Genomic DNA, 15,463 nt, shown 5'->3' with positions numbered 1-15,463 from the left:
CACAATTTTATTCTGACAATTGTGTTATGTATTTAGATCAATTATTATGGGATGTAAAAGGCTTAGCAGATGAGCAAAAGTCCCTTTATTTTCTTTCTACCCAAAGTGTTGTAACTATTGAAATGGTGGTGAATTTTTTGTATCTGGCTTCTAAAAGGAGAGAGATGCATTAGAATTCTATTTTCTCCTTGTTCTACTTTCCTTCCGTTTGCTGTGCCAATAAAGGGTGTTATGACGATGCAGTGGAGGTTTCAGACTCAAGTGGGAAGTGTGGGTGAGTCTGGAAGATATTTTGGCTTAAAACGTGACTTAGAAAATAGTCTTCCAGCTAGAAGCAGAATGCCCTCCTGAACAATTCTGCCCCCCCCACCTCAATTTTGTGAAGTGTGGGGGCCTTCCCCAGAGTCTCAGGCTGGCCATTCCGTAATGTGGAATGCTCCAGAGACTGCGTGTGGGCAGCTGCCAGTTGTATCTGTTTGCAGAGTTCCACCTTCAGGAGGATACGTTTACATGACTGCAGCTGTCATGGCAGAGCATAGCAGGAGAGGCAATCCTGCAGGTATGTGACTCCAGTGCCATTAAGGGCTTTGCAGGTGACAAAACCTTGAATGGGAACTGGTAGATAACTAATGGAGAGTCTGCAGAGTGAGAGTGATATGCAAATTCTGGTTCATAAGGGGAGGGGCCGTGGATCACTGGTAGAACATCTGCATTTAGCAAGCAGAAGGTCCCAGGTTCAACCCCTGGTCGTCTCTAGTTAACAGAGCATGCAGTATAGGTGAGCTGCTGCCAGTCTGAGTAGTCATTGCTGACCTTGATGAACTAATGGTCTGATTCAGTGTACCAGTGTTCCCTCTGAGCTGAGTAAGTGTGAGCTAGCTTACAGTTTTTTAGCCTCCAGCTCACACATTCTTGTCTTGGTTCAGGAAAAATGGCCCCAGAGCAAGCTAATTTATGCAATAGCTCACAACTTTAATGCCAGTAGCTCATGAAGCAGAGGGAGTATTGGCAGCAGCACCAACCAATCAACGATGCAACATCAAGCCACATTTACAAAGCACACATCCTCTCATGTGTATGTCCTCATCTGTCACACCACAGTAGGGTTGCCAAGTCCAATTCAAGAAATATCTGGGGAATTTGGGGGTGGAGCCAGGAGACTTTGGGGGTGGAGCCAGGAGACATTAGGGGTGGAGCCAAGATCAAGGCTGTGACAAGCATAACTGAACTCCAAAGGGAGTTCTGGCCATCACATTTAAAGCGACGGCACACCTTTTCAATTCCTTCCTTCCATAGGAAATAATGAGGGATAGAGGCACCTTCTTTTGGGACTCATAGAATTGGACCCCCTGGTCGAATCTTTTTGAAACTTGGGGGTAATTTTGGGGAGAGGCACTAGATGCTATACTGAAAATTTGGTGCCTGTAACCCCAAAAACAGCCCCCCCAAAGCCCCAGATACCCACAGATCAATTATCCATGATTTTCTATGGGAATAAATCTCCATAGGGAATAACAGAGTTCCCAGCAGACATTTCTCTCCCCTCCTCCCGCTTTCTGATGACCCTGAAGCGGGGGGAGGGTCTCCAAACCGGGGGATCCCCTGCCCCCACCTGGGGATTGGTAACCCTACACCACAGGCAGGCAAGCCAACCCGGAGGGCCTCTGTTTGAGAGTAGTCCCCATAACTGACTGATCTATGGAATACTCACATAAAGCAGCTTCACATGTGCCCAATAGTATCTGGGCATTAGGGAGATCGGCCAGAGAGAAGGGGGGAGGAGTGCCTACAGGAGGATTTCACATCAGGGCATCTGGAGGTTCATGCGGAGGCAGCCTTCTCTGAGGCCCAGCAGGGTTGATCTTTGATGCCTCTGTTACCATTTTGGGGGAGACCTTTGGATGCTGTTTGGGATATCAGCCAAGGAAGGAGGTCTGGGTTGTCAGTGACTGTGGCACTCCCCCAGAGCCTCTTTCTAGAGCCGGTTGTATTTATCTTCACAACGGACCTTATTCCAAGTCCTTTATAATAGTTGGAATAAGAACTATAAATTTAAGTCACAGGCTGTGGTCAGATGCACAATTTGATCCCATGTGGCCCCACCTCTAACTGATCCAGGTTTTTTTTTTTAATGGATAGTTTTGATCAGACTTACCCTCTTAAACCGCTTCAATGCACTTTCACCCTGTCCTTGATTGGTCAGACAGAGCAGCCAGGGAGAGGGGCAGCTTTTAAAAAAATAATTTCTCTTCCAAGCATGCACACAAGCATTTATGGGAAGCAGCGCTTCAAACTCCTGGCAGAACTGGTGGCCAGTGGGATTGCTAAAGGGGATTTCTGGGATATGTAGTTCAGCATGGGCGAAGTGTTTCTGAAACTGCTTTTGATAAATTCAAATGTTTAAAAGCCGAGGGGGGGGGTGTGGTCTGGAGAAGAGAGAGAATAGAGAAGCCTCATCTTGTGTCCTTTGTGCTGCTGCCACTTTTATTTAAAACCTTGGAGCGAAGCTGAAATCACTGGCTGTGCTCTTGGACTCCCCCCTCCCTCTCTGAAACACTCATCTTGTCAATTAACTCCTTCCCCCCTTCGCATGTTGCCAAGCTGCAGACAGGAGAAAGCTGACACAGGGAGGGAGGGAGGGATGAATATGCAATTATGCGCACCTCACTAATTGCCTTAAAAAATGGTGCCAAACAAGAACGGAACATTAGGGTTTGTAGCCGTGAAAACCTGAAATCTTTGATAAGAATGGAACAATCTGATTTCCGAAACATCTTGAGATCATGATTGAGAGATCAGACTGCCGAAATGCAGGGTGAAAGTGCACACATATGAACATATGAACATATGAAGCTGCCTTATACTGATTCAGACCCTTGGTCCATCAAAGTCAGTATTGTCTTCTCAGACTGGCAGCGGCCCTCCAGGGTCTCAAGCTAAGGTTTTTCACACCTATTTGCCTGGACCCTTTTTTGGAGATGCCAGGGATTGAACCTGGGACCTTCTGCTTCCCAAGCAGATGCTCTACCACTGAGCTACCGTCCCTCCCCTCAGGAAGGCACACATCAGGAAGGCTCAGACATTCATTGGTCCATTTCAAAGAAAGGTGAGCAGGGGATGCTGACAGCTCCAGAAAACAGGACAGAATGTGCTGTTAGGGATCAGCAGCAACCTTGGATAAAACTGCACATCTGATTGCAGCCACAGTGTCTTTCTGTATTTTGGGATTCTGTGAATTTAGGTAGATCACGAGAGGGAAGGCAGGAAGGGCTGCATCAGTGCTTAGTTCTCTTGGCCCTTTCTTACACACCCAGGGAAACACACTGGGGTCAATCAGCAACTTTTCTCCAGGCCAGTTTGGCAAGGGACCCTGGAGAGTTTTTTGCCATCTTCTGGGAATGGAGCAGGGGTCCCTGGAGGTATGGAAGGGAGGTAGTTGTGAATTTCCAGAATTGTGCAGGGGTTGGACAAGATGACCCTGGAGGTCTCTTCCAACTCCATGATTCTATGAGTGATGGCCACATTTTGTTCCAAAGGTTATGATATGCACCTCAAAAAAAGGGTTATCTCTTGGGATCAATAAAATACCAACCATTCCCAAACAATATTAATCTTTAGGCTAAGTACAGTTATTAGGACTAATGCAAGCAACAGCTTTTTATGCTGAGGTGTAGCCCCTAGCAGGGAGTCTTCTATGTGTGTTAACCAAAAAAACAATACCTCCAAACATTTATTTTCTCTCACCCAGAAATCTGGTGAGCTAATTTTCCATTGGCGCAATATCCTGGATTTTGGTCTACTGCTGGGTTTTAACTGTTAGCTGTATGCTAAGGACTTTGGTGGTTACAAGCTTCACGTTTGATGAGGCTGGCTGAGAAACCAAGATATCATTGTTTATATTACCATCATTTGAATATTTTCCGCTACAGATGTGACTGAAAGGCCCCCTGACTGGCCTTCCATCCTCAATCCTTTTTCCTCTACAAATATGGGCTGTCTCTTTGTCATCGCACCCCACAGAAGGTGTTGGTAGCAAGGATTTCACCAGGAAAGAAAGCTGTACCTGGATTTTATCTAGGACGCCGGTGCTGTCCATCCTGCTAGCCACATTAACAGTGTTGCCCCAGATGTCATATTGTGGTTTCTGAGCCCCAATAACACCCGCAATGACAGGTCCATGGTTAATACCTGAGGGGGAAAACAACAAATTCAATTACTTTTGTTACTCAAAGTGACCTATCAAGTTCCATGTATAAAATCAAATAGTTTCTTTCATGAATGCAGAGTCAGGTGGGCGGCCATGTTTGTCTGAAACAATAGCTCGGGTCCAGTGGCACCTTTAAGACCAACAAAGTTTAATTCTGGGTATAAGCGTTTGTGTGTATGCACTGAACACAGAATAGTTAACCCAGACTTTGTTGGTCTTAAAGGTGCCTCTATTTCTTTCAAGTAAGGGTTCCCTTCTTGTTCCTACGCTTGTTCAGTGGTTTTATTTAACAGCATCCTACAGTTTTCTGAAAAGATTTCTGTATGAAAATATTTATTTATTTATTTATTTTATTCAATTTATATCCCGCCCTCCCCAGGCAGGCTCAGAGCGGCTTACAACAGAAAAAAGCTAACAAAGTTCAATTTAAATACATTAATAATTATACAATAAAATACATAAAAACCTAAAAATACATAAAACTCACATCGATATACACTATGCTAAATAGCGGTGTGTCCCATAGGCACTAATTGAAACCAAAAACAAAGGTCGCCTCCACGGCATGGTATTAAGAAGAAGATATTAAATGAGAAAGGTAAAATACTATTCTACATCTTCATACTTAGACGGAAAACATAAATGTATATATTACAAGTATACACCACAAGGTAGCAATATTAATTCACAAAAAGGGAAATGGCAGGAAGACTGAATCAGCATTAGACTATACTCAAAGTGAATTCAAAGGAATCTTGTATTAAACATCAAATATTTCACAAGTGTTTATAAGATGAATTTATTCTTTGCTCACATTTCATGTTTCTGAAACATGGAGCATGCAGAATATCTGGCATCGTGAAAAGGAAATTACAATCTTGGAAATTATGATCCTCTGTTAGTTATAGATGCGTTGAAAATTCCCCTTCTTTGCTTTCTACTGATAACCAAGTCCAGCGTATTTGTGGGAAATGACAGTGTGTGTCTGCTGAATATATGCAGAAAGATTATTTATTGAAAGAAATCGAATGAAGGAAGCAGTGAAATAGAACTGACACCTCTGTGCTGTGGAAAAAAAGTGCTGGCTGAAATAAACTAGTTATAATATCATAGAAGTTCATAACGAATTCAGAATACAATTTTTCAGCAATATTCACCAACCAAGTCGGGTTGACCGGGGTGGGGGGCATTAAAGGGGGGCAGGGTTGTCCACAATGCAATATTACACAGAAGTGACATAATCATGTTAGGTGACCAGCACCCTACACGCCTGAACTCCAAGCAGCAACTTTACTTTTTAGAGTTCAGGTGTGCACAGCTTCCCCTCCCTCCCTCCCACATGCTTCTAGCAAAACACATTTAGAGGGACCCTTTCCTCCACCGCTTTCCCTCCCTCTCCCAGATGAATTGCATCCAAGGGTATTAGAAGAACTTATGGACATAATTTCTGAGCCTCTAGCCATTATTTTGGAGAATTCTTGGAGAACAAATGAGGTGCTGGAAGACTGGAGGCAGGCAAATGTCCCCATCTTCAAGAAGGGGGAAAAGGAGGATCCAGGTAAGCACTGACTAGTCAGCTTGATGTCTATGCCTGGAAAAAGTTTTAGTACAAATATTCAGTCAGTCCTTGAGCATTTAGAAAGGACGGCTGTGACTACTATGAGCCAACCTGAGTTTTTCAAGAACAAGTCTTTCTTTGAAAGTAGAATGCATCAAATGGAAAACTGCTATGTAGATGGTGTCATCAGGAAAGGTTTGGATTTTGGATCATGGATTATATTTCTGAATAGAAACTCTTCTATTGGGAGATGGTGTGCACCTCTACCCCTGCACTGTATCCTCTTGTCATAAACTATGCAAACTATGCATAAACTATGCAGACTATGCAGATCAGTAACCCTGAACACTTTCGTAACTGATGAGTGAAACCGTCTGCATTCCAATCTGAACTGTATCATTGCCGCTTTGCTTTGCTTTTGCTTTTGCCTAGGGGATGCATCCTCACAATATTATCTTAGAAGCCGGTCAGCATGGCAACCAAGGTCGCGCTGGAGGAGATCAGGAGAGCCAGTAGATAGAACACCTAGACGAAGGGGGGAGGAAGAGGGGTGTAGGAAGCCCGCCGAATGTGCCCGCTAATTTTTGTTGCGCTTTGCTTGAATTGGTAACGGCACACCGAGGGTATATCGGTGGTGCCTTCAGGCTGAGACCCCAGTTTCAGCAACTTCTTGTATTGCCTTAAGATGCTTGGATTAAACATCTGATTAAATGAACTGCGTGTTCCTTGACTCTGGGGTCTGACATATTGCTGAAACTCCATTATTCTGGGCTGCCTGACCATGGCTGATGAGCAGGACCAAGCCACGGGAACAACCACAACCATGACCACTCCGAAAGGCGATGAGGAGCCCAAGCCAGAGGGGCCTAAGGTGATTCCATCCACAGTCACCGTCAGGAGAAAAGAATGGGGAGCTACTGATTTCCGGGAGAGTATCATCGGAGATCTACACAGCGATGCTCCCTCCCGATTCTGTACCTCGGGCCTACAACGATCCTACCGGCCGTGGGGCTTCCAAGGCGAGGATGACAGCCTGAACCACTCACGGAGGAGTGGATCCAGGGACAGCTCGACTGAGTGGGTGCAAGAAGTACTCACCACGCAGCTACGATATGAGATGCTAGCCATGAATGCATATTTGGTGCAAGAGATGCAAGGTCTCAGTTACCAGTTACGGGATGTCGCCGCAAAAGTAGCAGGGGGGCTGCCTCGCCAGCTACCACTGGCAGACTTACTGAGAGAGGCTCCAGCCAGGCCCCCAGAGTGCCCAGCAGGTGCACCCATGTGGGGGGAACTGCCCGCAGGAGGGGAGCCACCAGCGGGGGGAGAACAACCCGTTCTGCCTCCCCCACCCCAACCAGAGGAACCTGCACCGGTCCCAGGGGGACCCTGAGTAAGTGAAGCCAAATTCGATGGGGACCCAGCAAAACTAGCGTATTTTATAGTGCTGGTGAGGTGGCACCTAAGCATGTGGACCCGTAACTTCCTGACAGAACAGTCGAGGGTGGTCTACATCGGCAGATGCCTAGAAGGGGCCACAGCGGACTGGTTTGTCATCCTGTTCGAGAGCCGCTCCCCCGCCCTCAATTCAGCACAGGAACTCCTGAGAGCCCTGCTCCACCACTTTGAGGACCCCCTACAAGAAACTAATGGCATTTCAGCATTCCAAGATCTGAGGCAGGGGGCGAAGACAGTGCGGGAGTACACGAGCGAGTTTTGCACCCTCAACTCCAAGGTCCACCGTTGGGACAACGGGGCGAGGGTGGAGCAGTTCAAGAGAGGATTGAACTCCAACATCTTTGGGGAGGCTCTCAAGGCGGGAGAACCCCACACGCTCATTAAATTGGATCCAAGTGGCTTGTGAGATGGAAGACCGCCACAAGATCATCGCCCTCCACCGCAATCAACATGGGGGTGGCCAGTGCAATGGGAAGGAGAAGTCCTCCAAACCAACCCCCCCCTCCCAAGCGAGGGACAGAGACGGCAGTATCTCAGGCCAAAAGAGACCAGAGGGCCAAAGCCAAACTGTGCTTCAAATGCGGAGGCGAACATCACATCGCCAATTAGTGTCCCAGTAAGCCATGGGGCCCTGTTACTTCAACACCTATAAAAGCAAGTTCCAAGAAAAAACTGGGAGATTCCAGCCCCGTAGCCCTGCAGTATCACGAGCCAACCACTGAGGCGTCCGGGGAAGAGGACGACGACCAGCTGGCAGGAAACGACAATGACCTGCTGTGGAGTGCGTGCAACAGCAGGTCCACATGACAGCTGCGCCAGTTCGTGTGAGACTTTTGGACACTTTGTATTATGTTCCAATCACATAGGCAAACCCCGTTACTAAGCGTTTCTCCTGTGTGAGAGCCTTACTGGACTCGGGGTGTTCTAGAGACTTAATCTCCCTGAGTCTTGTAGAAGCACTTGGGCCGAGGACTGCCCCACTATCCAGCCCCTTAGTGTTTGAACAGATGGATGGAAGGGCGATGAGGGGGAAACCCTGTACAGAAGGTACTGAGCCCTGCGCCCTCGGGGTGGGGGAGCACTGGGAACCACGGTCGTTTGTGGTTGCCCTGGCTGCCAAATTCCAGGCCATACTTAGCTTGGAGTGGTTGGCGGATCATGACCTGTTTGTGCAATGGAGCGGCAGCGCGATCCATTTTCAGGATAGGGAATGCAACCACCACCGATGGGACAAAGCATGGGGACCCCACCTTCCTCCACAAGTAGAGAGACTGTGCTTAACAGTAGTGGAGACCTCCTCCATCCCCCCCTGAATACCAGGATCTACAAGGGGTCTTTGATGCCCAAGAAGAAGACAAGCTACCCCCACACCAAGATACTGATTGCACCGTTGAATTAGTAGAGGGGGAGCCCCTCCCCAAAGCCAAACTGTACTCAATGAGTAGAGTAGAGCGGGAGGAGCTGCAAAAGTTCCTAGAACTGAACCTGCAGTGAACCTGCAGGCTGGCCAAGTCCCCCCACGCTGCCCCCGTTTTGTTCCAAAAGAAAAAGGACAGCAGCTTGAGCCTTTGAATGGATTTTAGGGGTTTGAATGCGATTTCCTTGAGCAATGCCTATCCCCTCCTACTTATAAGAGATTTGCTAAGTGAGGTGTCCCAAGGGAGGATTTTTACTAAACTGAATCTCCGAGATATTTATTTCCGCGTCTGGGAGATTAGCAAGCAAGACATACCTGGAGGCAGGAAGACGGTCAACCAGAAGAGACAGCTTCCAGCACCGCAGCTCCCAGACGAGTCCTCTGCTGAGCATGCACATCCAGTGCTTCATAAAAGATTGCAGAGAGGACCAGGTGGCAGCCTTGCACACATCCGTCAGGGAAACGTCTTTCAGGAATGCCACCGACGTCGCCATCGCTCTTGTAGAGTGTCCGCAAATGGGCCCAGGCAATGGCTTCATTGCCAACAAATAACACAGTTTAATAGTCTCAGTAAGCCATTTGAAAGCCGCTGAGACGAGATTCTGGAACCCAACTTAGGAGCAGCATAAGAAACAAAAAGATGCTGGTCCTTACAAAAACTCTTGGAGTGACTCAAATAAAACAATAAGGCACGCTTAACATCTAGAGCATGCCACCTACACTCCTCATCCGAGAAAGGTGTAGGATAAAACATGGGCAACCAAACTTCTAAGTTAAGGTGAAACTGAGAAACCACCTTGGGGAGAAAAGAAATATCAGGAGCTAACGATACTCCAGTTTCCTGAAAAACTAGATATGGGTAGTCACAATGCATAGCCGTGAGCTCCACTGCATGGCGTGCTGATGTGATGGCTACCAAAAAAGCAGTCTTCCAAGATAGAAGCTGTAATGAGCATGTGGCCATAGGCTCAAAAGGATGCCGAGTCAGCCTGTCCAACACTAAAGTCAAATCCCACAATTGTGGGGGTGATCTCGATGGAGGATGAAGCCTAAGCAAACCCTTCAAAAATCTCTTAGAATGAGGGTGCGCAAAAACTGAATGCCCCTCAACTAGCTCATGGAATGCAGATATTGCTGCCAAATAAACTTTAATGGAAGAAAAAACAAGGCCAGCATCCACCAGAGATAACAAAAATTCAAAAATCACCAATAGCCCCACCCTTTGGGGTGAAACTGTAGGATCAACTAAAAACTGAAGAAACTTCTGCCACTTCCTATCATAGGAAGCACGGGTAGACAGCTTCCTGCTGTTCAGGAAAACGTGCTGGACTCTGCTGGAGAACTCATAGGGTCGATGAAGTACGCTGTCAGCTTCAGGTGAGGCACGTTGTGATGGAATACATGACCGTCCTGAGCTGACAGAAGGTCTGGTTCCGCCGGAAGCTGGTAGAAGACCCCCCTCGCCAGCTGGAGCAAGACCGGGAACCAGTTCTGCTGAGGCCACCACGGAGTCACCAGGATGCAGCATGGTCTCTCTCTTGCGATCTTATTGACAACTTTTGTCAGCAGTGGCAGAGGTGGGAACAGTTATAGGAACCAACCTTCCCACGGGAACAGCAGACCGTTTCCCAACAACTCTGGATCCGTGCCACCTCTGGAACAAGACAGAGGACACTTCCGGTTTCTGGCTGTGGCAAACACATCCACCTGAGGGTACCCCCAGAGGTGAAACATGGGTTGAAGGAAGCGCCACTGTATCTCCCACTCGTGCGGGGAAGCTGCACCCCTGCTTAGCGAGTCTGCTTGCAGATTGAGCACCCCTGGGAGGTGCGCAGCCTTCACAAAGATGTCGTACTCCAGGCACGCTGACCACAGTTCCAGCACAAAGAGCCGTCAAGAGACTGTCCCCCCTGCCTGTTGATGTAACACAGGGCAGTAGTATTGTCTGTTAGCAGAGCAACAACCTTCCCCGCCACCATGGGACAGAAGGACCGAAGAGCAAAGTGAACTGCCAGCAGTTCCAGGTAATTTATATGACAATTAGTCAATTGAGAAGGCCAAGGGATCCCCACACACAGAGAGTCCATGTGAGCCCCTCAGCCCCACAAAGACACATCTCTTGTGTTTGTCACTGTTGTTGCAGGTAGGTGGAAGGGAGCTCCCTGACAAATGTTGTCCTTTGATTTCCACCACTGCAGTGTTCGGAGTGTCACAGGTGGAATTACAAACCTCTTCCAAGGTGAGTCTCTTAATGGTCGAAACTGACGAAAAAACCATAGTTGTAGGCCTCTCATCCTCAACTTTGCAAAGAGCAGCACACTTGTAGTCGCCGCCATCAGCCCCAGCATCCACTGCAGCTGCTGCGCTGTGCCCCACTTTTGACTCTGTAAAAGCTTGACAAGATTGATGATGTCCATCGCTCTCTGCTGAGGCAGAAAGGCGCGGTAAAGGTTCGTATCCAGCAAAGCCCCTATGAACTGAACTGTCCACGATGGAGTAAGATGTGACTTCTCCAAATTGACCTGCAGACCTAAGGTGTGAAGAAGAGTGGTGGTGATATGGGCTGACAAACTCTCTTTCGACTCCGCCACAAGGAGCCAATCGTCGATGTATGGAAAGACGACTATCCCTTGAAGCCGGAGGTGAGCAGCCACAACGCTCATCATCTTCGTGAACACCCGAGGTGCAGTGGACAAACCGAACGGAAGGGCTTTGAACTGGGGGCAGAATGTCAAGAGTCTACTGCACTGTATCCTCTTGTCATAAACTAACCAGACTATGTATATCAGTAACCCTGAATACTTTTGTAACTAATGAGTGAAACCGTCTGCATTTCAATCTGAACGGTATCATTGCCGCTTTGCTTTGCTTTCACTTTTGCCTAGGAGATGCATCCCCACAATATTATCTTAGAAGCTTGTTAGCATGGCAACCAAGGTCGCGCTGGAGGAGATCGGGAGAGCCAGTAGATAGAACACCTGGACGAAGGGGGGAGGAAGAGGAGTGTAGGAAGCCCGCCGAATGTGCCCGCTAATTTTTGCCGCGCTTTGCTTGAATTGGTAACGGCGCACCGAAGGTTTATAGGTGGTGCCTTCAGACCGAGACCCCAGTTTCAGCAACTTCTTGTATTGCCTTAAGATGCTTGGATTAAACATCTGATTAAATCAACTTCCCGTTCCTTGACTCTGGGGTCTGACAGAAGGTAGGAAAAATGTCTTCTGTAAGAGCCTCGCAGCCCTAATAAGGAGGGGTTTAAACTAAATCATATGGGTGAGACAAAAATTCAAAGCCTAGTAATAAATGGAGATCAGAAGGCTAAAGTTTTGCAGGGAGTGGCACATATGCTAGGTAACATTAACTCGCAGCTAAGTACAGAAATGAAAACCTAAGGGAGCATAAAACATGGATTCCAATGTCTCTACACTAATTGTGTATGGGAAACAAGCAGGAGGAACTGGAAGTCCTACTACAAGAAGGGAACTATGACCTAATAGACCTTCCTGAAACTTGGTGGGATGACAATCACAACTGGAATATTAGGATTGAGGGGTACAATTTATTTAAAAGGGACAGACAAATAAGGAAGGGCAGAGGAGTTGCATTCTATGTAAAGGAAGTATATGCCTGTGAGGAAATAAAGTTCTCAAAGAGAAGAACACAGTGTTCATGGGCGATTTCAATTATCTGGACAGCTGCTGTAAGTCCAACTCTGCTAAAAACAAAACGTCAAATAAATTCCTGATTTGTCTTGCTGACAACTTCATTTTCCAGAAAGCGTAGAAGGAAACAAGGGGAACTGCTATCTTGAACTTGATTCTCATCAACAGGGAAGAACTGGTTGACAAGATGAAAGTAGTGGCCCCCCTGGAATTCTGGAATTTGGAATTTACAATCTTGGGGAAGAGACAAGCTGTAGGTAGTTAGACATAGAGGATGGACTTCAGGAAAGCAAATTTTGACAAACTTAGTTATGCTAGGTAGAATCCTGTGACCAAAAAAGCTTAGTACAATGCCAATAACTGGGGATAAGATGGCTATAGTTTTGCAGGGAGTGGCATATATGCTAAATAACATTAACTTGTAGCTAAGTACAGAGACGAAAACCTCAGGGAGTATAAAACATGAATTCTGATGTCTCTAATTAATATGCAGGGTATGAGAAACAAGCAGGAGGAACTTGAAGTCCTAATATAGGAATGAACTATAACCTATTACTGCGACTTGGTGGGATACCATTCACAATTGGAATATTAGGACTGAGGGATACGACTGATTTAAAAGGGACAGACAAATAAGGACGGGTGGAGGAGTCATATTATATGGAAAGGAGGTGAGGAAATATGTGAATCTGAGCACAGCAGTTCAGAACTGAGAGTGCAAGAGGAGTAGGAGTTTCTTAAAAGCAAAATATTGAAGGCACAATCACAAACAATTCCTATGAGAAGGAAAAAATGGGAGGAGCCTAAAGAAGCCAAGGTGGTTCCATAAACAGCTTTCTAAGGACTTGAGAAATAAAAAAGACTCATTTAGGAAATGGAAGGAGGGTCTGATAACCAAGGATGAATATAAATAAATAACCAGTGCTTGTAGTGAGAAGGTTAGGATGATATCATACTTTTGCAGGAAACATGGTCTCATTATGTGATCCAATTAGAAGGGTTTAATTCCTTCTTTCTCCTAGCCTATAGAGTCAAATCTAAAGGTCATTTTCAAGTTGGGTTGTCTATTCTTATTTCCTTATCATTAAACTGTAGCGATACCATGTTACCATCTGATACTTATTTTGAACAAGCTGTTAAACTTTTTTTTGAAAGCTCCATTTTGATTATTGCTAATCTATATGTATCCCTTACCCTAGATAGTCATGCCCTTTCACAACATTGGGAACATATATTTGTTTTTATGGGAACATTAGAATGGAAATTTCCCTCTGCTGAAATTATTCTGGCTGGGGATTTTAATGCGAGAGTAGGTAGGGACCACCTGATATTTTTCAGAGCTCTTGAAGCCCTTTCCTGTCTCTTTTCCTCAGAGAGATTGTCTAAAGATTGCGACATAAATTCAGCTGGCCTACATCTTACCAAATTTTGTTTTCAGTTCAACAGAGAACGGCTGAATGGACTTGCCTGTTTCCCTAAAGCCAGCAAATTTACTTTTGTTTCTGTTAAAGGATATAGTGTAATTGATTACTTTTTATTGTCTCCTCTTTTGGAAACTTGTGTTCTGAATTCTGAGATTCGGGATTTTGTTATCAATGACCACCTGCCTTTGATCCTAACACTCAGAAGTAGCCTTTTTGCTGCCCCTTTCCATTCACCTGTTTCCCTGACCTCTGAGCCAGAAATCTTACCTAAAATTGTTTGGAATGACCATTCTACGCAGGAGGCATCTCAGCTACTTCCTCAGACCTTTTTCTGATCTTAGAGCCTCTATAATTGATAGTACCATTAAGCCATGTGATTTTTATGATAAGGATTTACCAGCTTGGCCACCTGTGACCCCAGATGAAGTAACAGAATTAATAACCAACTGAAAACTGGGAAAGCTCCCGGCCCGCGATACTGATGCTACTAGACCTGTCGGCGGCATTTGACACAGTCGACCATCAGCTGCTAAAGCGCCGCCTCGCCGACATAGGGGTTGGGGGGTTGGCCTTGCAATGGCTTTCCTCCTTCCTCTCCAGTCGGGGACAAAGGGTGGCTATTGGGGGTGAGCGATCCCAGAGGCACACACTTGATTGTGGAGCAGTTCTCTCCCCAATGCTGTTTAACATTTATATGCGCCCCCTTGCCCAGATTGTCCGGAGGTTTGGGCTGGGCTGCCATCAATATGCAGATGACACCCAGCTCTATCTACTAATGGACGGCCAGCCCGGCTCCACCCCGGGGAACCTAGATCGGGCCTTGCAGGCTGTAGCGACGTGGCTCAGATTGAGTGGGCTGAAGCTGAACCCAGCGAAGACAGAGGTCCTTTGTGTGAGTCGCGGCGCCCTAGGAGGGGAAATAGCTCTCCCAACCTTCGAAGGCGCACCATTGAAATCAGCGTGCCAGGTAAAGAGTTTGGGTGTTTTACTGGAGCCTTCATTATCAATGGAGGCCCAAATAGCAGCCACTGCCAAGTCAGCATTCTTCCACCTGAAGCGGGCAAGGCAGCTGGCCCCCTTCCTGGAGCGTCACGACCTCGCAACAGTGATCCATGCAACGGTCACCTCAAGATTGGACTACTGTAATGCCCTCTACCTGGGGCTACCTCTGTGCCGGACCCGGAAGCTGCAGCTGGTGCAGAATGCGTCGGCCAGGCTACTATTAAGGCTCTCGAAATGGGAGCACATACGGCCGGGGCTGCGTGGACTGCACTGGCTGCCAATTACCTACCGAGTCCAGTACAAAGTGTTGGTCATTACCTTTAAAGCCCTATATGGCCGAGGACCAGCCTACCTAAGGGACCGTCTCTCCCCATATGAACCCCAGAGGGCACTGAGGTCAATGGGAAAAAATAAAATGACCATCCCCGGGCCGAGAGAGGTCAAGCTCCAAAACACCAGAGCACGGGCCTTTTCAGTTGCGGCTCCTGCACTGTGGAACCAGCTTCCGGAGGAAGTGCGGGCCCTGCGGAACCTTGGCCAGTTCCGCAGGGCCTGCAAGACCGTCCTTTTCAGACAAGCTTACACTGATATCGACTGCTGAGTCGCTAAGGATAAAGGAACCGCCATCTATAATACTATTATGGAACTATTTAAACTGGCAGAACCAGCGCCAGAATATTTTTATTGCTGCCAGACACATTTAACTTAACTTAAATTATGTATTTTAATTCTATTAAC

The 15,463-nt window shown here is 46.8% G+C and overlaps 1 protein-coding gene across 1 annotated transcript in view; it reads right to left on the bottom strand.

Annotated features, from left to right (window-relative positions):
* Nucleotides 1-15,463, bottom strand: part of ADCY2 (adenylate cyclase 2) — a 218,435-nt gene that overhangs the window by 5,496 nt on the left and 197,476 nt on the right. Inside the window, exon 23 of the mRNA XM_060253774.1 lies at nucleotides 4,064-4,188. Coding sequence (XP_060109757.1) covers nucleotides 4,064-4,188 — 125 coding nt within the window. The remainder of the gene's footprint in view (nucleotides 1-4,063; nucleotides 4,189-15,463) is intronic.

Source organism: Heteronotia binoei, chromosome 14 (assembly GCF_032191835.1).
Source record: "Heteronotia binoei isolate CCM8104 ecotype False Entrance Well chromosome 14, APGP_CSIRO_Hbin_v1, whole genome shotgun sequence".
NCBI classification, from domain to species: domain Eukaryota; kingdom Metazoa; phylum Chordata; class Lepidosauria; order Squamata; family Gekkonidae; genus Heteronotia; species Heteronotia binoei.
This window is presented reverse-complemented; position numbering and strand designations above follow the sequence as displayed.